This window comes from Pocillopora damicornis, chromosome 5 (assembly GCF_964200805.1).
Source record: "Pocillopora damicornis chromosome 5, jaPocDami1.2, whole genome shotgun sequence".
In the NCBI taxonomy this organism is placed as follows: Eukaryota; Metazoa; Cnidaria; class Anthozoa; order Scleractinia; family Pocilloporidae; genus Pocillopora; species Pocillopora damicornis.
Window position 1 is genome coordinate 10652946 of NC_142674.1, and position 27457 is coordinate 10680402.

At 36.8% G+C, this 27457-nt stretch overlaps 2 protein-coding genes across 6 annotated transcripts; one reads left to right on the forward strand and one right to left on the reverse strand.

Annotated features, from left to right (window-relative positions):
- Positions 1-25: 25 nt before the first annotated feature.
- On the forward strand, positions 26-16922 carry LOC113670136 (prolactin-releasing peptide receptor). 5 transcript variants are annotated; one of them, XM_089208047.1, is made up of 5 exons: positions 26-341; positions 6267-6404; positions 6967-7065; positions 13277-13331; positions 14884-16922. In XM_089208047.1, exons 4-5 carry the CDS (start codon positions 13286-13288, stop codon positions 15924-15926), a joined length of 1089 nt encoding a protein of 362 aa, XP_089064173.1. In that variant the 5' UTR covers positions 26-341; positions 6267-6404; positions 6967-7065; positions 13277-13285; the 3' UTR covers positions 15927-16922. The 5 variants fall into 5 exon arrangements, with proteins under 5 accessions (XP_089064173.1, XP_089064175.1, XP_027042024.2 ...); XM_089208049.1 differs by having other exon boundaries at positions 211-341; positions 6267-6364; XM_027186223.2 differs by lacking the exon at positions 26-341 and adding an exon at positions 3636-3832.
- LOC113670135 (RNA-splicing ligase RtcB homolog) lies at positions 15933-27456 on the reverse strand. The gene is made up of 20 exons (XM_089208052.1): positions 27340-27456; positions 26612-26690; positions 26452-26519; positions 25507-25555; positions 24934-24984; positions 24420-24514; positions 23919-23980; positions 23516-23565; positions 23007-23113; positions 21770-21874; positions 21205-21259; positions 20992-21053; positions 20269-20475; positions 19508-19603; positions 19014-19060; positions 18712-18775; positions 18457-18485; positions 18257-18347; positions 18071-18113; positions 15933-17360 (listed from the first exon to the last, which is right to left on the reverse strand). Exons 1-20 carry the CDS (start codon positions 27439-27441, stop codon positions 17296-17298), a joined length of 1527 nt encoding a protein of 508 aa, XP_089064178.1. The 5' UTR covers positions 27442-27456; the 3' UTR covers positions 15933-17295.
- Between the last annotated feature and the right edge of the window lies 1 nt (position 27457).

Sequence of the window (27457 nt, forward strand, 5' to 3'; positions counted from 1 at the left end):
ACTTGATAATAGCTGCAGTAATTTTTGGGAGATAATTTTTCGACAGCCAGGCGAGAACTTTCTCTAGACCTGATCCTTCGTTCCCTCAGGGTCACTGTCATTGTTATTTTTGTTTTCTCTTTTTTTGATTTAAGATTTTAATTGTGATTCAGTCTCTTTTACTCTTGACTTTCACCAAAGGACACTCTTTGGCGATAATTTTCATCCACGTATTCTTAGCTAATGTTCACGTGATGCACCTGTGCTTCGTACCCATGATAAATTGGTTGCAAGTTAATTATGCCGTTGCTATTTTGATAATACAAAGCCGAACTTCATTCTGGATGGAGCTCCCTGCTAAAGTAAGTATGAATACTGACTTAACACTTATCCTGTTTTAAGTGGAATTTTGAACGAAATTCGGAGATTGAAAAAGAACCATACATTATCCAATTCGTCCTCTTTTCGGGATGTCTAAGCGGGTGGAAAGATGTAAAACAAAGAACGAACGGAAGTGATATAAATTTCAATGTGTTTTTGGTAAATAGCCTTTGCAAGCAATCAAGGAAAAAGCGGGCTTAAGCCAAAAAAAAAAAAAGCTGCTAAGTTCAGTAAAGGTGAAAGTGATGCGCTGGACAATAAGAAGTTTTACCAAACTTCCTATCTTTGGTCACGTACAGGATTTCTATTTGGTTTTGCTCGCGGGGGAACACACGATATTAAGCAGCAGATGTTTTTGAGTGTAAAAAGCATTGTTTAATGTACTGATCGCCGTGTGTGTTCACTTTTTCGTCGCCACCTCAATTAGCTCTGACTTGAATTAAACTGATGCCAGATCTTATTACGCTGCAAAAGTTTTAATATCCATTTTCTATTTATTATTTGTACTTTTTTGCCCCTTCGTTAGATTTCGGTAAGATTTCAATGCCAGTATGGGGTTTTCCTTTCATTGATTAATGGCTTTCTGAGGCTGACGTCTTCCAAATGTTTGAAAGCAGTTTAATTTTGATATTGGCGCAGGAAAATAATGAATCAACTTAATGAGGAAAAAGATAACGTTTGGATTTCCCTGTGAAAATCAGGTAATGAAAACGCTTTCCAAGTCACTTAAGTGAACAATGAATGAAACGAGGGACTGAGTGAGAAAACTGTAAAGAAAAGACACAAATCTTGGCAGTTTTCTTTTGCCTTTAATCTAAACAAAAGGCGTAGCCTATCGGAAAATAGGAAATTTTGTAGGTCAAGTAGACTGAGCGTCATATTCTGTATGCGATCTTTAAGGTTTTTTTTTTACCGTGAATCATTGCTTTCAAAATTTAATTTTTCTCTGCTACGAGACTAATTATGTGAGGGATGGTGAATTCAATCACTACTGGGAAGACTTGGTAAATAAGCGGACATTTTAGATTGAAAGTCATTGACAGGTCTTCATTTTATTAGTTTGCTTCATGTTCGCGATTAGTTTCAATCAAAGTCTATGAAATTGCCTGGTAACGGTGAACTATGTTTATCTCGGTTTATTTTATAATAATTGTTTTCAAAAGTCACTTACCACAACCGAAAACAGTTCTTCCGAGGAGTATATCCTCAGTTGGACAATAGATTGCACGATTAAATTGCTTAATTTCCATTTCTCAACTTTGTTATTTCTGTTGAATTTTGGTACGTGTCTTCACAAATACACCAAATACTTTTTCAAGCGTTAAATGCGGTGAGTCAAAATAGCATCTTGGCTTCAAAAAACATCAAAATAACAGTCACCTTTCAGCTTACAATGAGAATAATGTGTTGGACGAAGCCTTAATTAGTTGAGGAACGTTTTGTAAAGACTTCATATATCTCACCATTAACCTCACCTCACCAAGATCCCTCTTGGGTTAGCAGATGGTACTTTGTGTAACAGTGAATTTCATGAACGTTGTGTTTGTTCAGTTGTTTGTAACCGAACGGGTCTTCGGCATTGGTTACCTCCGTATTGTCGAGTATTTGTGATATATACATATATATTTTTTTTATTCATATTACGTTTTCTTCACGGAAGTTTTCTTTCAATATTCTCGATTTAAATTGAAACCGAGAGGCGCAAAGGAAATTTGTCTCAAACATTCACCTAAGTAATAAAAAAACAAAACAAAAAAAAAAGTAAAACAAAGACAAAAAACGGAAAAGAAAATGTGCGTTTCCATTTTCCAACTTCTACGTAAGTAAACTGAAATTAGCTAAAAAGTCATAACCTTTATTTGTAAGTTATATTAGTATGGTAATACATGCGTTTCAAATGAATTTTTGACTAATTTTTGACATACTGCTTGTCAAGATTTTCACTTAGGCAAAATCGGTGATTCAAATGAATTTTATTTATTCACGTTATTGACAGGTTACAATACTTTTTGAAAAAGGATATACATTTATAACAAAAAAGTGTATGAGGTTGTAAAGCCTTGTGCATCTTTTTTAATACAAGTGTATCCTACTTAGTTATTTGTTTAAGATTTTAAGCATTTTATAATTTTTTAACCTATACATACTTGAAGAAGGCCGCAGGCTGTAACGCGGACCTTTTTGTTTTTTGTTTTTTGTTTTTTTTTATTTAAAAAGGTGTTGACAGAATTGTATGGACAAATAAGAAGCACAATAGCTGGCGTCAAAATTTTCAAACTTTTGTTTTACCATCACATAGTAAAATATAAAATGTACGTGCATCGTCCATAATCTTGTATATATACATATAACATTTAGACTGCAAAGTTTTTGAAAATGGAAGTTTATAAATTCCCGGTATAAATTTTTATTTAGGGTTGTTTGACTTCCCTCGCACAAGAAGTATGACATCACGAAAGCTGTGAATCGGTTTATTGCTTTATATTTTAAAACAATAAAACTCCATCTACGAGATTTAGAGCTATCAAAATCTCAAACAAACAAAAAAAAGGACAGCCTATAAAAATTTTCTTATTTTCAGCCAGACTCACGAAAGATGGAACAGGAAGAAAAGAAAAATAGCTAGCGATTGCAGAAAATTAAAAAAAAACTCTACTTATTTAAAGATACTATTATTCTTTTTCCATTCTGTCACTCCTCGGCCCAAAATGCTTTTTTATCATGTTTTTAACTTGTTTATCATTATCATTATTTACGTCCATTTTCTAGACCTTTATGGACCTTTGGAGTCCTGTTATCGTCGTTGGTTATTTAATCTAAGAAAAATCTCTACATAAAGGTGGTCTAGACATTGTTTTTGACTACTAAAGAATTTACAAGTGAGCATGTGTTAATTTACGCCAAACAGCAGGTAGTAAAAGTGAAATTTCTTGCGTTCGGAAACTCAGGTTCAAACGATGAAAAAAATACAAAAAAAGATCTATATTGCTCAAGGTCAGGGTTAAGATTTTCCAATTGTTTTTCTTTTACAATATCATTAAAAAAAATTGGAAGAAAGATGGGCGTAAAATCAAACTACATTTTTCTTGTATGTCCTTGACGTAATATGCTCTACTTCAATCCAAAACTCCATTAGTTAAATAAAGATTGAAAAAAAAAGAAAGAAAAAAATTACTTTTTAGGTTTAAAGCATTTAGCCACAATATAATGGCGACAGTTTGACGGTCATGAAATCATTTTAATGCAGATGTCATGAATTCATTACAACAGTGGTTGAAGCTTGATTAAACTTTAAACGAGTAGTCGCGCAAGATATTGAAATAACTTGATGTCGGTATCGATCATAATCTGACTTCAACATTGCCTTTATAAATGAGAGCGGTCGCTAAAACGGGAACACAAAATTGCTAACTACGTTTAGGTTCAGGCGTGAGATGAGTTCGGCATTATAAGGAGTAGCACGCCAGAATTGGTGGGTAACATTTTTTCCGGTTAGAAATTTCTGTCATGACAAGGAGTCAATGCAGAACATATGTTAACTCAATCGAACATGCAAAGTTATTGGATTCCTGTTCATTTCTCACCAAAGAAATATTTACATTGTTTTTTTTTTTCTAGCCTCTATATTTGGGCTTATATGAAAAGCTGGTTTATCAAATACCACCGACGTGTTTGTCAGTTGAAATGATCTTTGGAACAGCTCTTGACATAGGAGAGAAATTATTTTAACATGAAATAGGCTTAGTACGTGTATTTTAACTGCAGCTTTCCTCGCGATCGCTGAGCTACTAAGTAGAACTTGTTGGCTACATATGTTTATATAGTGCATATATCTCCATTTGCACAATCAATATTTACTCCCTGTTACAACCTCGAATGAAATATATCTTCATTACGGTCCCACAACAACCCTTTACATGAAGGGGAAAATGACAAGAAAATAATAAAGGAAATATTTTGCTCTTATTAAGACACACACTCAAAGTCAGGTTAGAAGTATTTTTCAGAGACTTCATTTGACACGTTTACGGCCCGCGTTTTATTAAGTAGTATCTCCTTCTTTCGCCGACAAGTTGGCATCAGCGGTGATCAGGCTTTGTCAGTGAGTTTTGTATCTGAGTAAAATATGCATAATTTGACTTGTTGGATGAATAAGACATTGGATGAATTACTGAAGTCATAGACTAATATTTCTACACATTAGGGGTCAGACAGTATGTCGTCTTCTTTTATCAGTAAAAAATCAATTAGTTCCAACTTTAAAAGAGACTTAAAGAACTTACAGTCATGAACAGTCAATTTGTTCACAGGAGCCGGCTTATTCAAAACACGTATAGGTTAATCAGTATGTGTCAAGTAACATGACGATTATTATGTGCTAACATTTGATTTTTTCCTTATTTTTGCCCTTCGTGAGATAAATTAAACGCCCACAGAACTAAAAGGTCGACATAGTTTTTCCTCGGGAAAGTCTGAGAAGATCCAAACGTATTATGATTCTGATCGTTTTTTGAACAAATGGCCCAAGTCGGGTAACTTTGAAAGGTTGTAAAGCGAATCATAAGCTTTCAACGGCCGTCCCTCATAGCATGGGAAACCTAAAAAAAAAAATTACTCACTGATGGTAGTAAAATACAAAATAGTAAAAAACCAGTAGGAACAAAACATGGTAAAAAATGAGGACAACTGAAAGCACTGAAAAAAACCAAAACAAAAAATTTAGGCAACATTCAAGATGTGAGATCCGTGAATCCACACCTTTATGCAAATGTCTCTTGCCTGTTTTCAGTGTTCATGAATATTTCATTTTCAATTTGTTTGATAGAAATGAGGGATTATTTTGACTAAAAGTGGATGCTTTACTCTGAGTTACTGCAAGGTTTCATTTTGGTTTGATGATAATGGCCAAACAGTCGATTGTTTTGACTAACGATTGATAACTATCGGAGTTAACAGTCACAACTGCGTAAAGACTGTTCTCTCTACCCATATGATATTTCTTTTTATAACCTGTTTTAAACACGTCTGATCCTGTTCCCCTACTGCTATCATGCGGCATTTATAAGAACATGTATTCTTATCGAAAACAAAATATGAGGTTTTCATAAATTTTCCAATGGTTTTATCCCAAAACAGGCTTCAGTAGCCCATAGCTTGATTAAGAGATGAAAACCCATAGTCCTACTTTGCTACGCTAAATTTTCCCTTAATCTGAATGTGCTTTTGAAATACCCCCGGCTTGGTGAGTCACGTGCAAAATGCATTATTTGAGTTGAATTTCAAATCAGTTTTACCAGCTCTTGGAATGCGGCGCAATGGATTTGAAAACAAAACTAAGCGTAGCTAGTCGTCACATTTGCTGTATAACTGATGGTACTTCAGTAATTGATTGTAGAGGCTTCATTTAGGCCTGAAAATGGTGCAAAAATGCTTCATGTGTCGGTCTCAAAGGGTGGAAATTGTCATAACATTTTCCCTCGATATTTTAGAGAGCAAAAATAACATCTACTGAGATGACATTTCCACATTCAATAATGAAGTCAGTCTCAAAAACACTTTGCCTAAATATAAAACTTCAATGCTGCCTTGTTCGTGCACCTAGTCACCTTCACTGTAGTTGCATTCTTAAACGTTGGTGATTTTGATGAATGCCACACAGTCCATGCAGCTTTTCTTACATATCAGATCTAAGAGACTCCTTGAGTCACACAAGGCGTCGTTGTTTTTCTTTATAATGGTCCGTCTCGAATGATCCTGCGTTAATTTGGATCTTTCTGATGTTATTTTCTTGTTCACTTTAAGCAGCCTTTCATTAGTACTGTAAATCTAAGGCTTCCAATTTATCACCGTCTATCCAGAGGTTAAACCAACTCAGTGTTTGTTTTCTTATTTGTTTGTCTTTGCAGTATGATGTATGAATCACAGCACCTGTAGTCTTTGCCAAACGTCATGAATTCTTACATAATTCTGTGCATAACTCGTGATATTACGACAAAATGAAAAGGTAGAGTGATTCGCCTGGTTTCTTCCATTGACAGGAACAGGTATGTGCCACTGTCGAAGGTATGGATGGTTTTTAACCATCTTGGTCTGTCTTAGATAAGGTCTAAAAACCCACGATGGTATATCCTCTCGGTTATGCACTCGACTGGTTGTCGTGTCCCACGTTTCAGTAAACGATCGCGCGCAGGTTAAGATATGATATTTCTCATTAAATTGTGAGCAGTTGTTAATCATACTACCACCAAACTACATCGTTTAATTATGTCAATGAGAGAAAAGGCCTTCATTGATTCCTCTTTAAAAGCTTTTTACTAGCAAATAGAATGTTTATTGTTTAGTTTTACGGCGCGCATCCTTGTAGATAATCAACATATTGGGAAAAATTTATCGGAGTAGATTCGTGAATCGACAATTTCTCTATTTGACAAGTCTTTAGTATTTCGTTTGCTTTGGAACATTAAAAACAAGAGCTTGTCGTATTTTACTGTTGTAGAACAGTTGTCAAAGAACTTGATCGTGTAAATATGTCGTTTTTTCTACGAGCTGTCATCATTTATTTACACTAAAATAGAAAAATTAAATTTTCTTCTAATTCTTTTGCAGTCAAATTTCCGAAGTGTCCCTCAGCACAAACTTATAGGAAAATGGCTCATCTACGATTTATTTAAGAGTGCACCAAAGAGCTGAAAGCAATTAGATAAGGTAAGAAGGAGATATAAAACAAAGGTGACAAAAACAATGTTTTTTTTTTGTTTTTTTTTTTTTTAGTTTTCACACCCTTAGAATTAAAATTTGAATATTAGCTGGTGGCAGAGGGAAAAAAAAAAGGAAATAAAAAAAAGAAAAAAAAACGTCGAGCTGATGATTTTGGAAATGGCTTTAATTTTCGTGATGAACTTTCTGACATTTTTCCATTTTTATCGCATTATTAAAGGTTTTAATCTCTTGGTTAACGTTAGAATTTCCTGAAGTATCAAATGAGTTTATTATTAAAAGTTATTAAAAGAGAGGTTCGCTTTTTTATCATTTGATTTTAAAATACTTTTTATCCTCCTTTAAATTCTAAATGAGAAAATATCAGTTGCTGTTGAAGATTTACGTGTCAATGTGATAACTGACCCTACATGTAATTAAGTCCCAGGTGCAAAAATATTTGGCCTTAAATGCGATAAACTGAAATAACATCACGTGACAAGTGAAAACTTTGACCAATGGGGTTGACTGTTAGCCGTAGAGCAGACAGGAAGTTTAGCTGTTGGGCGTAAACATTGACAAATTTGAACCATTAGTCGCAGAAAATGTTACTTGTATTTTTTTTTTCTTTTTTTAATCTTCATGTATCATTTTGGGTTAACCGTTAACACCCTCACCCCATTAAGACGTTCTTTGGATGGCTGTAGTCGGAAAAATCATTACGCTGCAACATACCCATTAATTGAAAGTGCAGATTTTTTTCTTTAATTGTAAAATTCTCAGTTTTCTAATCTACATGTGTCTTCGTTGATTCCATGTCTCTCCGTTGGAATTTGTTTTTCCTTTTTCATTTTTAATTATTTCGGAGAAAATATACTTAATCTTATTAAAAAATTTTTAAAAACTTTCATTTTCCATTTCGAGTCGAAAAATTTAGCGCAATGGTACACAGTGGCATGCTTTGGCTCTTCAAACGAAGATAATTGTAGGAGACGTAAAAGCGAAAGGTTCATCAGCCTGCAGTGCACGCGTAATTTTGGCGAGCGAGTGCTCAGTGTTTACTAAGCGAAATTATGACCATCATCTTTGATTTTTATGGAAGCGATAGGCTGAGGAGGGAACGAAATTGGCACTAAGGGGGTGAGTGACACCCCACCCTATCCCCCACCGTCAACTCTGACTCCAAATCAAACATGGCCGGTTGAGCTTCTAAACGTTATCTCGCCTTAATAAGACACCTGCACTACAGACTAAGGGTTCATTGACCCATGAACTTATTATCAGAGTTAGTTAACGTCAAGTTTCAATTAGTCTCGTGATTTATATCCTCCATTAGTCACGTCGGTGTTATCATCCGCTGATCACGTATGTGACATTGGGTCTATTCAACGACGTTACAGATTTCGTGAAAGATTACGTGCTTCATGTCGTTACTAGTGTGAAAGTTTAAAACGCAGTTTTGGTGTACGTAATTACGTCATGAAAGAGGGAGGTCGCAGTTATTGAGCCGGGGGTCTCTCCTGAAAATTAGTGCAAACATATAAATGAATGTTTATTCAGCCTAAATGCACACCGTTTCCAAGTTCCTCCCATGTGGCGGCTAAGTCCACAAACCTTAAGTAAAGCTTCTTCGACTTCTGCACAGTTTCTTTTCTACATGTAATCTAAATGACGTTTTTCGGCTTTGAGCCATATACTTACAGCATCCAAAATGCCAAGATGACCCTCCAGGTAGGCCCCTAATTCTTCCAAAAGATCAGCTACGTGGCCATCATTGAATGTAAGTTAAAATGAAATTTTGTAAGCCTTAACACTGAAATAGCTCGAAAAGTTACAACAAAAATACCGTTCTACTGAATCACTGCAATGAGGCTTTCTTACCTATCGCAATTGCTCTTGATCTGACATTTTCCTAAATTGAAGAGTCTAGCGCGCGTACGTTCTTTGAAGACGCAAATGGTTTGAACTCGAGGTGTGAACTACGAGATCTGGACACGACTTCATTTACTTATTCATTCGATGGTGAATTTGCAAATGGCCGCGGCCTAGTACGTTTCCGTGAATAACTTGGGTAGAGCAAGTGGGAAAGTTAAGACCTTTTCCAAGAGTCTGAGACAGGGATTTCGAAAGCTGTTGAACTGGTGAAAGGTTCAAACTTTGAGAAAGGTCCTTCTATTATTCAACACTTATGCAAGCAAAGAATTTTGATATTTTTTCGCAAAAAGTACCGGATTAACTAATTCAAACTGGGAGAAACTTGACTGAGTTGATCGGTTTGTGTGGGAGGCTCTTCTATTCAACACTTATGCCGGTAAAAAAAATGTTTATATTTATGGGCTAAAAATACTGGCTGAAGTTATTCTTTACTGGGAGAAACACTTACATGTTGGTCATGACTTCAAACACATGTGGTGGCTTCTTAAGGAGCCGTTTTGTTTTAGCTCCGAAAAGAGCTGTTTTTTTATTGAGTACTTCGATTTTTCTTCAATTACTTTCTGTTGGGGCTACTTCTGATCCTGCAAAATAAAATAATGAAATTCAGTCGGGCCAACAAATTAAAAGTATCATAGTTCTCAATATGTACAATTATTGCACAGAATTATTTTTTAATGCTGTGCAATGCTTTGAAATGTCCTGTAAGATATTTATAGCCTTCATCCGTCTTCGTGATTGTTGATGTATGTGGCTATGCTACCTTGGTCATCCTCCAACTTTTTAATGTATGATCTTTTGTTTCGGTGCAGGTTGCATACTCTTGCAAAAACTTTCTATTTTCTTTCTCCATGACCTGTACTGTGTGCTTGGAGTTCCTGCCACCCTTTTGTGTACCACGATGAAACCCGTGACTACCCATTGTTTTTTTTTTGTTTTTTTTTTTCGACGGGCTGGCAATTTACTTTAAAAATACAGCCACATTTTTCAAGAAACTGGGGTACATGGTACACAAGAGCTACAAAAAATAATAAAAGAATGATAATGATTATCATTATTCTTAAAGTTATTAATATCATTGTAATCCAGTTTTTTAAGATTGGTTTACAAGATTATTGACCTACCATGTATGTAGGGAGTTATGTCCTCGTCATCGCCCATTTTCGTGCCCTCTCTTGAAATTACTGAGGAGGTAGATATTGTCCCTCTCGTATTTGCGCCTCTAGAGCTGAAAATAGCTCAGAAAAACCCTGGAATTGAAAGTAACCTTTTCAGTTTTTTCTACTCTTCTTTAGTTACAAAATGATATTTTCACTTTTAGCAAATTAGAAGTATACTATCTGTTCAAAACCTATTTTTGCACATTGTAAGATATCAAAAACTACAATACCTTCCACAGCTTTTTCACATCTTGTAGGTGGCCATCCCCTGATTTTGGAAGCCATCAAAGATTGCCTTCAGCTCCAAATTTTCCAGTATGTTGTGCAGATCTTTACCTAAGCCAAATTTTCCATAATGTTGTGCAGATCTTTACCTAAGCCAAATTTTCCATTATGTTGTGCAGATCTTTACCTAAGCCAATTTTCCATTATGTTGTGCAGATCTTTACCTAAGCCAATTTTCCATCATGTTGTGCAGATCTTTACCTGAGCCAAATTTTCCAGTATGTTGTGCAGATCTTTACCTAAGCCAAATTTTCCATTATGTTGTGTAGATCTTTACCTAAGCCAAATTTTCCATTATGTTGTGTAGATCTTTACCTAAGCCAAATTTTCCATTATGTTGTGCAGATCTTTACCTAAGCCAAATTTTCCAGTATGTTGTGCAGATCTTTACCTAAGCCAAAATTTAAAATGCACATTAGATTCATATTTGCTCCTGCAACTTCTAGTTGCTTGCAAGCAAATCTGATTCTCTGAGGAATCTGCAGTCAAAGAGAAAGTTTCAGCATTGTATAAATGGGTATTAATTAGATGTCGGTTTGTGTAAACACAAAAAAATTGTGGAAGGAGATTATTCAGTTTTTCTTGCTTACGAAGCGCGAAATTTAAATATACTCGGATTGAACAGTCGAGTCGAACAGGAGAAATTGACGAGCGTGTGCGACTATTTCCACTTGCCATTGTTTTTTTTAACTCCTTTCGTTGAATTGAAACACGGAAAGAGAATGATACCCGTAAAACTACATGAATTAACGAAGCGCGAGGCTTATTACCAGGTTTAAATCACACGCTAGAGGAAGGAGAATATGAACCTTTTTGTGCACATCAGGGACAAAATCTTATTAACGCAGTGCGAAATTTAAATACACGCACATTAAACAATTGAGCAAATGACGATAGTCTTCTGCATGATTCAACGGCGTGGTGGGTTTCTGACGTTAATACCAGGTTACACATGCTCTCATTACCTTTGCATCGCAGAGTGAGTCTCTAATTGAATATATCTTTCGTCAGTTTTAAGCAATATAAAGGAAAAAACGGTGACATCTCTTTACTTCAGATACGAAACCTACAGTCGCCCCACCATCCACCCCACCGTGACTATTTGCATCCTAAAAAATCTACCAGAATCACCCCCACGGGGAGGATTTGTCTTATCATCAATTTTGCCGATGGTTTAAATCTGCCGCTAGTATAATAATCGGAAATTTTGAAAAATCCCGCGTGTATTTTAAAGCTGTTTCCGCCAATGTTCCAAAGTAGCCACACACGGTCATTGTTAATCGTTAAACAAAGCCTGCTTAACTTTAAGCTGATCCGCTTTTCTTGATACGCATCACTTACCGGTTGATATTTCAGTGATACTATAAGGATAAATTCTCTTTTGGTCACTCATGGGAGTTAAGCATTGTAGATTACGATTCTCTAAATTGTTAAAACCAATCAAGCTTCTAAAGGTATGTGGTGATATAAAGCGGGCAGACCTATGAGCTAAATTGTCATCTTTCCAGAAGGTAATTATTTGCATCATCAAAAGTCGAGCTGAAACGTGCGTTAAACACTGAAGAACTAATAACGGTAAGAGCTGAATAAAGGCTGATATTCTAATCGTCAATGGCACCAACTTAAGGCAATACTTCAGTGCTCCAGCAGATTAAATTGTAAAAATGAAGGATAAATTTGTCGAACAAACGCCTAAAGAAGTGCAATGTCGTTTACCGGGACTCCAAGTCTTCGCAGAAATTTCCTGTGACTATATTTACCAAAAGGCTGTTGATATACAAGACTATTCAGGAATACTTCAGAAAAATTCCCCACCTCATGAGAGATAATTACATTTTGACAAATTACCTTTCATCGAAATGGGATAGAGCGTCAAGTTGTCTCTCAGTCTCTTCATATTCATGCAATATCCTTTCTGAGAAGCATTATTTTCTGTAAATTGGTTGATGTCATTGAAGGCATTCGAAAGATCAATTTCCAACCATTTAAGCCGAATAAAGCCTTCAAAATAGGACTGAAATTACAAGGAACGTTAATTCCACAGATTGTCTTGCAAATAAAAGGATAATTCGAATTAATAGCAACAAAGGGAACAGCTACAGGAAATATAACTTTATTTACGTGTGCATGAAATATATAATGCACGGAATGATGGAAATTTGTTTGGAAAAACACTCGCGGGCAATGAAATAAAGTTTAATTAACTGACGAGTTGTTACGTTCAACAGAGAATATTTTATGAAATCTTTGTTTCGGGTTAATACGTACGGATACTACTGGGTTACGTACACAAGATACTGGAAGACTTGAGAAAAAAAATAATCAAGTTGTGTGGTTGCCTTTTCAAAAAGAGTTGCTAGAATGGGGTCGCACATATTTGTGATTTTAGGGGTAAGAAAATTCCGGTAAGAACAACATGTAGGGATTTCAAGATTTAAAAATTTGCGTTTAAAGAGTTGCTACGTACCGTGTTACCAAGTGACTAAGATGAGGGTTGTACTTGGCCTCCAAATAGGCTATTATGGAATAGGGGCTCTGAGAGGCCGGCGGTACAAACCCTAAAAAATTGACTAATTTCCCCCTTTGAGTGCTTATTTCGCTTGCTCTGACTTCAAATCCAAATTAATTAATGGCACACCTAAATTTTTTGTAGCCATTCGATACTTTAGGGAAAAGTATGTTCTGAAAATCAGAGTCCATATGGCTCATCAAGGAGGTCACTTCTACCGACTAAATTCGAGGCCGTTTTTAAGGTATGCTGCAATAATAGCATAGCATAAATCCTCCCTTCCTGTCGGTCAAAATCTGTTGACCTTTATGTTTGTTTTGGTCTTCTTCATCAGGCGCCGAGTATGAACGCCTCTTCAACTTCCGTGAATTCATCAATGTCTGCAAACGGTAAGAGACAAAGCACAGGTCCAACTCAAACACCTGCCCTTTAGTTTTTCAATTAAAAGGAGGGCGTCTCCCGCCTTCAAGCCAGTCTTGCCATTTCAAACCCTGAAATCCGTGTAGTTTCACGTCAAAGCTCGCAGCCTAAGGATTGGCCTAATTAGAGTGTGTGTTACTGACACCAGTGGGTTCAACACTCAGTTGTGAAGAGGGTTGGTTCTGAAAAAATGGATCATTTGGGTTGTTTGCAGTCATAGGACGTTATTAGAGACATTTAGCACCAGGGTTTTCGCATTAACGGTAAACCTGAAATGGAACTTTCAAGTTAGGCGTTTGGTGTTTGACGTTTATGGCTCCTACCGCTTTAGCTACACCTCTCCAACCTCAAGCAAATTTACGTAGATAACAAGTGAATTATGAGAACTTCCAGAAAATGGCGGCTGCTGCAAGGTTAGTTTTTCTAAGCTGATGCGTTTTCAGGATTTTTTGGAGTTCTCAAACGATCATTTATCTGCAAAAAAGAAATACATTTTTTATTTTCCATTGCTAAGGTATGATTTTGAGGACATCCTTACTGTAGCTCTGGCCTTTGACATAAGTTCTTCAGATGATTTGTGCGATGAAGTATTCTATCCATCTTTTCTCGACATCCTCTCCCTTTGACTTCTACTTGTTTATCATCAGTAGAAAAAGCTTTGCTGAGTATTTTAGCTACTTCGTCCCACTCTTGGGGCTTTTCAGGGAAATACTTCGCCACCTCCTATGCAAGGGCTAGCTCGTGCTTCATTTCTGACTATTGGAATAGAGCCACGATACCCTGGAATTATAACATTTTAAGCTTTCTCAGATACCATCTACTGCTGCTTGAATGATAAACCTTAAAGGTGAGAAAACCCTATGAGTTATGAGTTCACAGAAGGCCACTAGCAACCGAAAACTTCGAAAAAAACATGAAATTGAAGAGGCCGCCAAATTGAATTTCCAGACAACAGCAGTGTTTGATTTTCAAATGGCAACAAGAAGTCCTATTTTCACTCATTCGCTATAAGATATATCGAAACTTGTTCTAAAAAGACTGGCTTACAAAACTTTCTGATTTGTACGTGGCATAAAAACAAATTCAGGATAAAAAACGTTCAGGTAAATCACTTACGTAAAAACCTACCTCTTGGCGTTGAGAACTCCGAACGTGACCACAGGGCTTGATCACGTGACCTCCACCGCCGTTTGCCGTTCGAGGTTTCCGCTGAAAACCCTGGTGCTAAATGTCACTATTGACACAGGATGTCTTGCGCGAACAGCCTACGCCTTGCCTCAAACGTTGCTGAAAGTGGTTGAGTTCTTGTCGCAAGGGGCCGAGAGTATGCTTTGTGTTTTTGTTTTGTTTTGGCCAAATCCATTCAGTCTGCACTTCACATTCAAACGCCTAGGTTCGCAAGCAGCCAAGATCAAGCTGTCAAGTTCAGCATAACACACTTGATTCCCCCAGTGTCTTTCTCAACTATCCATTTGTTTTGTGTGTCCATGACGTCCTAACGCTGATTTTATCGTGTTTTAGCTTCCACAGTGCAGGCTCCATTCTCGTACCCATCAAGTATTAAACTCACCTTCGCCATCTTATACACTGCAATCATTTCAGTGGCCTTGGTTGGAAACATTTTGGTGATCTATATACTATACAAGAGGCCAGAAACCAGAAGATTAACAAGCTTCATGTACGTCAACCTCGCTGTGGCCGACCTGCTCGTAACAGTTGTTGTCATGCCTCAGTCGATGGAACTAATCATTTTGGACAATCTGTGGATCGATGGAACATTTGGTGAATTCTTTGCCAAGCTCATCATGTTTGTTTTTTACGTGGCGGTCACAGCGTCCGTCTTCTCTCTAACAGCCGTGGCTTTTGACTTCTTCTTCGGGATTGTCTTTCCCATGCAAAAGTTCCCTCGCTTTAGGAACAAAAAGATCTTGGTTCCCACAATTTGGATCATCTCAATGTGTCTAATGGCCCCATGGCTGGTCATAATCAAAGTTAAGAACTCCAGGATAGAATTTAAGTTTAGTCAGTTTGGCGAGACTCAAGCGGCCTTAAGAGGTGTGTTCCTTTACCTCGTAGTCACCATCTACTTACTGCCTGTAGTTACCATTTGTGTCCTCTATGGGTATGTTTGTTACACGCTACAGAAGCATAAACTACCGGGAGTTGAAATTAAAAATCGCGCAAGAAATCGCACCAACGCTACCAAGCGCAAGGCGATAAACATGTCAATCGCTGTCGTTGTTGCTTTTGCTCTTTGCTGGCTCCCAGCGCACGCGCATCATATTATTTTGGCCATAGACTTCAAACTGAGTCTATCCCTGCCATATTATTTCATGCTGTTATGCTATTGGCTTGGACATGCAAACAGCGTTGTCAACCCCTGGCTCCTGATATACTTTAGGAAGAAATTTAGAGCCGAGTTTCGGAGAATGATATCTTACCCATTAATGAGAATCTCATTCTTGAGTAAAACAAATGGGAGCGTAGGGAGTGAGGCCAAACAGCCAATACTGGATCGAACTGTCCAGTCTACTGTTGTATACCAGTTTACAAGTGCTGTGTAGAGATAATTTTGCAGTAAACAGTATTCATTCTAGTCATTGCATAAACACAGTTAAAAGGAATCTTAACTTATTATTTTGTTTAGCATCATTTATCACAATGGCTTTTACCATGATTGTTGTCATTATACCTATGATAACGTACTTTAAGACATCCGTCAGCTAGAAACCAAACCAAACCACGAACCTGTAGCACTGAAGGATTATTGTTGTAACTATTACCATTACTTATTATTGCAGCATTGAGATTTTAATTTTTTTCATCATCATTATCCTTACTAACATTATGATTTATTTATTTCAAAAGATGTGTTTTGCTAAAAATTCCAAATGCAACAAAGTAGTTCCTTTTTTTTAGGCAGCTTTTGGAGAACGAAATCTGAAAAATACCACTCCCTTCTGAGTCCACGTCCTTCCAAGTATCAACAATTGTATATAATGTTCTTACTACAGCTTACGTCCATGAAATAATACACGAACAAAATGACCACTAGTAGCATTGCGATAGTAGTGTTCACCAGTACAATTGTACAAAGACTGTCGAGCAAAAAGCGTAAGAAGAAAAAGCGTAGCAGGAAAGGTCGTTGTTCAAAATCTATCACCAAATTTGTTCCGTGAATTTGTTTAGATACAAGGAGAAAAAGATCGACAAAAAGTGACAACATTATGGTACCTTCCAAACCAATTTCAAAAACTAGAATACGAGAGACAAACAAGTTGCAGATATTAAAAACCTTCAAGTTCGTTTCAGATTATAGAAATAGTGCAAGTTACGGATGCAATTCCCGAAAGAAAAAAAGGTTTCTTTCCAATACATTTTCAGTAACTAGAGTAAGAACAACTAAATCTAAATTGATCTCATTCTGCCATGTCTCCAAACTAATCGTATATGACCTTACCAATTTAATAACACTTGTTGTGGTTGCTTTCACCAAATATAATAATTCGTGTACTCTTTCCTGGTTGAATAAGATTAATAAATAAGGAAACCCAACGAGGAAATAGCAGCCATTTATTTTCGTTCAGTTTCTGTTTCGCTTGAGTCATGTTGCTTTTGCCTTAAACCATCGCTTTCTTGAAAATCCTCACAATTTAAAAGCTGAAGAGAGGGTAAAAGTTCCCTTGATTGGCTGCAAGTCACCAAGCGCTGTCTACCACTCTTTCTCCGGGAGGCGTTATGTGACAACCAAAATCAAGGATATGGAAGAGTAATAACTGTCTTGGATAAGTTCTCGCCACGCAACGTTACGTACCGCTTATCCCATGGGAGAAATATGGAAAGATAGGAAGCATAGCACAGAAACGCCAGTAATGTTGGGGTACTCTTTCATGTCCTTATCGAGACGAATGGGATTTACTCGCTTGTTTTCGGTTATCCTTTGATAACAGCGATTGGTCTCAGTTTAATGGCCTTCTGACTAATTCCCGCATCATGGCCTAAATTAGGGTATAAAGATAAAACATCGCCAAAAAAAAAAAAGTAACCAAACAATCAGACAAACAAAAACTACAAAACAAAAACAAAAACGATACAAAATTAACAAAAAGTTAATTAAAAGACGAATTTAAAAAGTGCTGTTGTGATGAAACACGCATCTTTTCAAGCTTAGTATATTGACAGAGATGGGTGTTTACACAATCCTGATGTCAACCTGGATCGAGTAAACGACATCATCAGTTTCGTGATCAGAATATTTCGTGATTTTTCCCAAATTTAACTTTCTCCGGAACTAATGCAAACATTTCACAGGGGAATTCTCTATTATGCTTCTCAAGTTCAAAGAGGTGAAAACTTGATCACGGAGGCACTTCAGTGTTTGATGTTGAAGATAGGTGAACTGATTGCAGAGAGGAAAAACGTGATTTGCTTTGAGGGAAAAAGAAACTGACTCTAACGACTCTTAGTTATCTCAGCCAGATAGGACACCTTGAAAGCAGAAGAATGAGTTCGTGTCTAAGGTAGGGACTCCTGCATCGTCAATGAGCTGTCGTCTTTAGGTTAGAATCTAATTGTCTCGGAACTTCTTGGAGTTAAAATGTATCTTGAGGGATTGTTTTCTTTTTAAACCGTTGACACCACAACACAATTCTGCAACAGTGGCTCAAAAAGCAAGTAACATCGAACAACAAGAGACACTTATACTTACAAGTGTTAACGACATCAGTGACGTTTTTATAAGACTGAGGAGCCTGTTAAAAAGGTGAACAAAAATGCACGCAATTAACGCACATTTTCTTTTTTTAAGATTTCAACAGCTTTTGATGCAGTGCCATGGAAGCTACAGCATGAAAATGAATTTTAAAAAAAAGGCGGCCATTTACTGATTCGTTACCTCTTCCATAACCAGTTTTGGGGAAGCCACTCTTATTGAGATTCCTTTGGATTTAAGACTATCAAGAACTTCTTGATAGTCAATATTTCGGCTGAAAGAGAATGGAAAGGACAAGTAAAACTGCATGAATGGAACTATGTTTATGACTAGGTCAAGTTGGACCAGCTGATGACTTTATTCTTAGTACTACTAACACACACCGTGACTTTGATCTTGATAATGCTCTTCCCTAAAGAAAAATGGATAGATAGATAATATATATAAATATACATTTCAAAACACTTTCTGGGAAAATGGGAAAGAAAAAATCATAACAAACAAACATATTTGTCTACACGTTTCAAACCTTATCCAACCCAAGGTTTGAAACCAGGAAATGCTGTGGTCATTTTGCATTTTTTTGTCATCATGCTTTCAAATCAAGAAAAAATATTGCATATAATATATGAACTTACCGCTCCGTGACACGTGGTACCAAACGTCTGGTTCATTCCCTTTTCCGTTCCTGTCAAAACGTAACTGAAAACGAAACAAAACATGGAACAATTTGGGTCTCCATGTCTGCCCAGGATAACCAATAGTTTCGTCCCTCGTGAAAAAGTGTTTTTCATAAGGCTATATGTATAGGGATCGAAAACACCAACAATAATACCAAACGCCTACAGTAATAACAATACCTTTGAACGTTACTTCCCCGAGAATACTTTTTAACTTACCTATACCTACACTACCTACCTACACCTACACTTTACCTTACCTACACGTGCCCATGGTTCCTCCAATCAGTACAGGTTGACCAGTCAACTGATAAAATAATGGACAAGACGATGAGTACATGTAACTCAGCAAGAGCAAAGAAAATTTTCATTGATTTGAGTCGTGAAACAAACCGCTGCCTGTTGAGGCGCTTGCGCACTTGAGCCAAGGAAGAAGCGAATAAATGAAGCCGAAGACAAAGAAGGTAAAAGTAAAACAAGAAAGGTGCTTGCCCTCAAAAGGAAGTATGGTGCTCTGCGGGTTCCAATCATCGAGCGATTGAAGGGAAACGGAGGGAAGGGAGAATGAACGTGACGAAGAATGCGATTAAAACTGGGAAAGAAATAGTCCAACACGAAAAGTGTTGGACCAGTAAAATAACCTTGGAGCGAACGACTGTAAGCACTCAAACAACGATTTCTAACTTTAAAAAGTAAAATAAAATAAACCTTAAACCTTGCGATCGAAAGGAGTAGTAAACAGTGAATAGCCGACCTGATAATCCACTGGGATAAGCGGATGATGAGGAGGAAATGCACGGGTTGATCCTTTCCTGTGTACTAAGAGAGTCTTCTGTACACCGTCCAATATCTAATCTACTAGCTAAGGTAAGTAATTAAGTAATTTCAAAAGTTAAAATAATTGTGTGTGTGTATATATATATATATATATATATTTATAGGGAGTCTGCAAGTCGATTTTCGCGTGGAACAGTGCTCAATACGTTGAAGCAGAGCGGAATAAATATTTTAAGAGGAAAAAAGGACACAACTACATTTTCCCGACAAGCCTGTTTCGTGGATCGCTTCACTCTTAACCCCTGAAGAGTGAAGCGATCCACGAAACAGGCTTGTCGGGAAAATGTAGTTGCGTCCTTTTTTCCTCTTAAAATAAATATAAATATATATACATATATATATAACTAACTGCAGACAGTACTGTTTCGGCCTTCTGGGCCTCATCAGTGCAGTGCTGATGCTAGAATGGAGTTAAGGCTATATAGCCACCCCAAGTGATCTCACACATGTGGTATCATCTAAGCTATGCCAGAGTGCTCAAACTAGAAAAGCTAGTGAGCATGCATAATGCTAGCAGCAATGACTCATCCTAGTAGAGTGCTCAATTTGGACATGAAAGCAAAGCTTTGTATGCCAAAGAGCTATATCTAACTATATATATATATATATATATATATATATATATATATATATAATCCAAAGAACTGAAGATATTGTTGTAATAACAATAAAGAATACATGTTCCTCGATCTTTGCAATGTTGTGTGACACGTCATAGATCACTTGCATGTCTAAGTCGTCCGGGGTACTCTCGAAAATTTTTCCGAAAGCTTGTCTTGTCAAAAATGTCATCGTTGAACGGTTCACCCAAGCGTAATTCGCTGCTGCAGCCATGCCTTTGAGGTAATCTTGACCTTCTTGTGAGTTAACTCTGGCACAAGCAAGCTGTAAAGGAACCAATCATATGGTTGTCAACACTTAAAACGCACTATTTCTCCACGTGCCTTTACAGGGCCGTTCGTTCAGCTGACCATTGATCGCAATGTGAAAATCGACTCAACAGATACCAATAACGGAAAAAAGAGAAAAAGTCAATTTATATTACACCTATCACGGCGAAACTTCCCCAAAACCATCCCACTATAATTGCACTGGGAGCAATTGCTCTGGGAGCAATTGCTCATGTAATGACGTATAGAGATATCATTTCTGTAGATGTGGTAAATTAATCAAGGCTCGTTATCCCTACTCTACTAAATTAGATGCCTGGATAAAAATACTTGTTGGAGAAACTGCAAACAAAGCTTAAGGGAAATTCTACTTTAGCAAGTTTCATTTAAGAGATGTCATTACAAGTTTCTTTGTCAATGTAGACGGCCATGACAAGTGCAATTGTCGTGGAATACTTGACAAAATACAAACTTAATGCACAGACTTAAATGCACTACACTGTTAGCAAACCTGTCTGTCGTTGACTTCAATCTTGTCCCTTTTCATGGCTTTCTCCATTTCTACCAGTGCATCTGTAAAACGAAGAAATCAAGAATGCATGACTCGGGTGACAGCGATCACCTGGAAAATAATCAAGTCTTGCCTTCTGTGGAGACATAAGTTAAGTCGATAATACATTCATTTATCTATCGTAAAGAGAGGAACGGTATATAAACCATTTACCAGTGGCCACTTGATGTCCAAGTCCTCTACTGCCACTGTGGATCATCACACAAACCTTTTAAACATAAATTATATAATTATTGACAAGATCATTAGCAACCAAACTAACCCTAAACTAAAGAGTTCTAAGTGAGACCCAGTTGAAGCTGTTCGAGTTGGTAGTCGTGGTAGTTGGTAACTAAACGAGTAACAATTGATAAACACAAGAACTGAGAGATAATTATTATGAGGTTTGAAATGTAACGAGAGAGACTAAGAAAAGATCTTTCCTACAAGCTCGAGAGAAATATCAAGCAGCTTTCCTAAAAGATCTTCAATTGCTCACATGCCTCACTCCTTGCAAGTCAGAGATCCCATGAGTGACCAAGACTTAATTTCTACTTACAATATCAATACAATATCAACCAGAAAAGAATAAAGAAAAATATCAATTTGCGGATAATAAGTTGATCCAATACATAATTCCCTGAACTAACATCATAACAATTGTATGGTTGACAGTATGGAGAATTACAAATTTGATCTGGGAGTTAAAGGGTTAAGACGTAAGTGCCCTTTTTTCTACCTGTCCAAGATGATCAACTCCCATCTTCTTTGCAGCATAATTGTCGTAAATTTCATCCACAACCTGGATTTCCGCATAGTGATTCCCCGCTCCAAGAGTGCCAAGCTAATCAGTGGAGAAGATAAGCCATAACAGTTATCCTTCGTCAGCTTTAGGGTTTCTAATGCTGACAAAGGGTTAACGTTCGAAACGTCAGCTTTAGCAACTCTTAACGGTGGCTAATTTACACATCAATTCAGTTCATAAATCATCTTATCCTGCTATACCCCCTAACGATACAGCACCGCAAATTTCCTAAAAACTTACCATTTTACTTAACCGTTAAGTAAAAGCCTACTTAGAGCTTGAAGTAATCTGTACGTTTGAGAACAATTTTGGTCGAAAGGCGAAAGTGATCTGTACAGTCATAGATGGAAACTCGTGCCACTTTCTCGCAAGATCAGACCAGGGCGTGGAATTGCGCCTAATACAGGCGCCAATGCGACTAAATTTTTCACTTTGGCGACCAAATCCTGAAAGTTAGTCGTCAAATTGGCGACTAGAACGTTTCATCATAACCTGAACAGTGAATTAAAAAGATTTGCAAAGATAAATCCGCGGCAAACTTCCTCGTTAAGTTTGTTTCCAAAACGTAGCACATGCATCTCGATCGATAACTAGACGCCATCTTGGATTTAGATGAGCCTGAGCGTTGTATATCATCCATCCTAATGTCCACTTTGTAGCCCGTTAAAGATCTTTTCCCTAACTTAATTTTGGAGAGTCTATCTAGAACGCTGACAGCGTAAAGAAAGATTTTGTTTGTCTTTGAAAATGGCGACCAACTTTTTTTGAATTGGCTACCACTTTGAAGAATTTAGGAGCCAAGTGGCTATCAGAAAAAAAAAGTTAAATTCACGCCCTGCAGACGCAACTTATTCTAAAATCAGTCGCGACACGGTACTATATGTAGCCTCCCTCCCTCCCTTCCCCTCCCTAGCTCTGTAGAGTTTGCTCAATTTCGTAATGAGATCCCACTGGTTCCTTGCCATATTTGACTTTGTTCTACTTGCTCGTTGTAATAGCGTTCCCTTTGATTACAGAGGACTTTCGATAAAAGAGCGCCTTCACAACAGGCTGCAAAGAATCAGTCATCAATTGCGCTACCCTCGTCGCGCAGTCAACGCTCGTATCAAACGCTCCTGCTTATTTTATTCAGTAAGAGCTACAAATGAAACTTTTGTACTTCTGTATTTACCTGCGGTAAGCCTCGTTTCTTTGCTCTATCACTAACTTTTCCAGGGTCAGCCTGCAGCATTCGTCCGTACTCTTCACAATGCTCCTTATCCTCAGCCCAAGCATAACCTGTAATGAGAAAACAAAATTACATATAACTAAGAAGCCTTCAGATGAACACCAGTGACACCTTAAATATGACCGTCACGATTTTCAACTTCCAATTTTGTTCACCTTAATACCAGGTAACGTAATTTTAAATTCTTTTAAAATACTTCTTTGAGATGGCACATGTATAATGTATATCTAAATTTCCCAGTGACCCTTTCTCTGTTGTCCACTTCTCACTTGCCTCTTTCCGATAAAAACTACCCATTAAGCACCCTTATTTGGAATTTCCTAACTTACCATCACCCAAATCAACTCGAAAATGAATTAAAAACATCCTCACACCTTCTATTAACTGCATGGCTTTCATAAGACACCCCCTTAAAAATACAACCTAAAAGAAAATTTAGGAAAATGGTCAACCTTCTCTTAAGGACCAATCCATCCCCATTGAGAGAGCTTCCTCGAGATTTCTGTTTGAGAAAATGATAAGAAATATTAAAATGACTACAGAAAAAAAGTAATGGACTCAATACAGTGTTAACATTTTAACTCCCAGGAGTGAACAAGACAATTTCTCCTTACAATCTCAATTTACTATCAAGCAGACAAGTAATAAGGATAAAGAAAAATATCAAGTTGGGAATCGCTGGTATCAGTTGATTCAATATCAAATTCTCCAAACTATCATCATAGGGATAGTATGACAGAAAGTAAGGAAAATTACCAATGAAATCTTGAGAGTGAAAGGGTTAAGCTTGTAACTGAAGTCAGAATAAACAGCTTTGACTGACAAGTTGTACAAGAGATGAAAAACTCAGCTTACTTTGCACCCATGGGAATAACACCTTTAGAGCCAACACCAACAGGAATATGATCAAAAAGTGACTGAAATGAGAAGAAAAAAAAAAAGAATCAAATATTATGGAAATTAGGAAATGTTAGCATAACTGACAAGAAACATGAAAACAAACAAACAAACAAACAACAAACAAAAAACCAAAACAAACTAAAACAAAAATTAAAACAGTTCTCTTAAATGTTTTGCTGGTTTGCAAATGTTTCAGATAACTGAAGTCCTCTGTGCTTAGTACGTGAAAGATACACTGTGTAAGTACATGTACATGTAGAAATGCACCCAGCCTGAGGCAAGCTAAAGCAGGCAAAATTATGGCAGGTGAGTGCTCAGTATCCTCTAGGTGAAAATTATATCTTAGATACTTGTGGCAGAGGAGGAGTGGGGAGAGAAAGACATTTGTACCAAGGGGGTAAATGACAGTCAAAAGGAAGAAGAGGAAATTTAACCACGATGTACTTTACCCTGTACCTGTGCTAATTGTTCTTTAACAGGTTTGACATCCTTCTCATCAAGGTTTGTCCTCAGTAATCGCACTCCACAGTTGATATCAAAACCAACACCACCTAATACAGATGATCTTTTGTATGAATACTTCTCATGATTATAAACAATAAGAACTTCTTTAAAATCAGATTTAGATGGGAGACTTCTTTTAAAGTAATCATACAACGAAAAAATACATTTCAAGGATAACAAGTTGTCAAAAACTTTGTGATCAGTGCCACAAAGATTGTGAACAATTTTTAAATAATATGCATATAATATGGCCAATTGAAAGCCATGCAAAGAAATGGCTTGTGTGTGTCATCAACATCTTGCATGACAAGTAAATATAAAATGACCAATTCAGAACAAACTCAAAGAATAGCATAAGGTATTTCACTGCTACTTTGGTCTTGCTACACTAGCTTGTAATTTTGATCAATCATTAATAAATCTGTTCATCAATTCATTTATGAAGTAGACTTTTTTTTAACTTTACCAGGAGAAACAACTGCTTCCGGAAGAGACATGTCAAAGGCTGCCATATTCCCTACAAAAAGAGAAAAAAAAGAAATAAAAGAAATAGAGTCCTGCTCAAAGGTGAGTTTCCAAATTACTTCTTTTGCGAGAGACAAGCACCTCTTCACTTTTGGCATCTTGTCTCATTAGAGTCACATATTAAATGCTATGACTTAGAATTCTGTTAATAATAGGAAAAATTACTCCATCTCAAGGAATTATAATTATAATTTTTAAATCAATTTTTAGCTACTTTGTCAGAGAACTGCAAAATCTCTTCCAATCAAGGGTAATTACAGCAAATAAGAACAAAGATGAGACAATGAACTATGAACATGCAACCAACTTTAAGAATGAGAGAGCAAGAATGACTTAATTTTGATTGCTTTCAGTATTTCCTCTGAATGGTTGAAGCATACTGTTACTTTTCTAGAACAACCACTGAGCAATTAGCCTATATTAAAAAATAAAATCCAATTTAAACCTGAGTTTTATTTTACAATCAATTGGACATTACATTTTATTTATTACAGATGTGTGAGTTGTAACTTACCAATAGCAAACCCATAGCCAGAATGAACATCTGGTAGTCCAACTGATCTCTGAGGGCCAAGTAAAAAATATGAGTAAACATTTCAGAATAGAAACGGAGATACATAGCCTTTTTTTATTACTGTTGTTTGGTGGTATTGCTTTGGCATGTTGTCAAAATTACAGATTTTTCCATTAAAAAAAAAAAGATGATAAAAAAAGCTCTGCCTGGGGGTATATTATCATTCATATAGTCCTATTGACGAGATGACAAGTTCTTTCAGAGATGACAAATCCATCGAAAGATGAATGATATTGTTTCTGAAAGTAATTTTTTCAGGACTTCTTTCGCCTGGAAAAAATATGTGCATTTTCCCTGAGAAGGATATTAGGATACTGGTATTCGACTCATACAATTTCAGAATTTTCTAAAAGTATTGAGAAGGAAATAAAATTTTACCACAGAGAAAGTTCAACAAACCAAAGTTCTGAAATAATGGGATAACTGGATGTGACTGGATAACTGGATGCTCTATTTGGCACCACTTTAAGTGAAATCTTTGTGTAAAAATACTATGGAAACACAAACTGTATAACAAGAAACTCTTCTGTCATCTCCACTTTATACTTTCTCTGCTTCCCAAGAGTACAGGGTCAGTTTGTTAAAAGTTGAGTTTAGACAACTAACAGTCAGTGTGAAATCTGATTTCATATCTGAAAGCTTTCAAATAAAATTCAGTATGTACAATTCTTTTAGTCTGCAATTTGATGATTGGATGCTCTAAAGAAATTATAGCAAATTATTCTAAAAAGGCTTTTAAACAAAGGATTGAACACACCCTGATTAAAATTAATTTTAACTCTGGGTTAGCACTTATCATCCTTCCAACCACTGGGCCCAGGGTTGAACAAGTTTCAATTACACTAAGTTATAATTTCAACAAGAAAAAGTTATGATCATTCTTACACCAACAATTCCAGGTAAAGCTGCAACATTTGCAATCTGCTTTACACCAGGAAGGAAACCACCAATACCTGGAGAGCAATTTAATTTAACTGTATAAAAGGAATAAGACAAATGCAGCAAATACAACAGTATTATATTCCAAATGTTCAGAGTACTGTACCTTGAGTTCCAGCCCAGTTCTCCAGCTCATCAAACATTAGCTTTTCCAGCAACTCATTTATATAGAAGATACCTTCAACCTTTAAAGAAAAAGAAAAAGAAAAGAATAGTGTGAACTTCGGAGTCGAATAGCTGCAATGCACAGCTCAAGTCTTGTATCTGAAAGAGTGTGTAAAAATTTGTCCATGGTACTAATTGACTAGAACATTCTTGCAACAATTTACAGAAAAACGCCACAGTCTGCAACTTGGGGAAATGGAGATGGATAATGGATACAATTTGGTCAACCCTGTATTAAGTCGTCACCCACGGGAATAAGGCGTCCAATACAGCGCGAGTGCTTAAATACAGTGCCACCTAAGATAGGTTTGACTGCAGTTCGTGAATTGACTGATTGAAACAAAAAAAAAAAAAGAGGAAACAGTCCTGACATAAGAGACGTGGAGGGGGGCAGGGGCAAGGATTTGATCATAACGTGGGCTGAAAAGGTGTGTAAGGGGGGGGGGGGGTTAACAAAATCTAGTTGAACCAATTTTCGTCGTGACAAAACCTATTTCAAAGAAGGAAATTACTTTGACGGATATGGCAGGTGTAAGGGGATTTATTTTAGATGAACATGGCCTAATATGAACATTCTCACGTATTACATCGTAGGACGTGTATTTTGATGCGCACGCTACTCAGCTGGAGTTGGGCCTCCGATCCGATGTTTGGCTCGCGTCCACTTACCTTCATGTTTGGAACAAAGCCTTTCTTAATAAGGAACGAGTTTTTGTTCAAGCGCTCAATGAAAGAGCACTCCTCTTTGAATGTGCGGTGTTCTTTCGCCATGTTAGTCCTTTCATTC

Coding starts and splice junctions, on each gene's coding strand:
- LOC113670136 (XM_089208047.1), top strand. CDS start 13,286: ATGAACGCCTCTTCAACTTCCGTGAATTCATCAATGTCTGCAAACG. Junction 13,332..14,883: donor TTCATCAATGTCTGCAAACG/GTAAGAGACAAA, acceptor ATCGTGTTTTAG/CTTCCACAGTGCAGGCTCCA.
- LOC113670135 (XM_089208052.1), bottom strand. CDS start 27,441: ATGGCGAAAGAACACCGCACATTCAAAGAGGAGTGCTCTTTCATTGAG. Junction 24,515..24,933: donor GGAAGCAGTTGTTTCTCCTG/GTAAAGTTAAAA, acceptor CATCTGTATTAG/GTGGTGTTGGTTTTGATATC. Junction 19,604..20,268: donor TTGCAAAGATCGAGGAACAT/GTATTCTTTATT, acceptor CTAGTAGATTAG/ATATTGGACGGTGTACAGAA.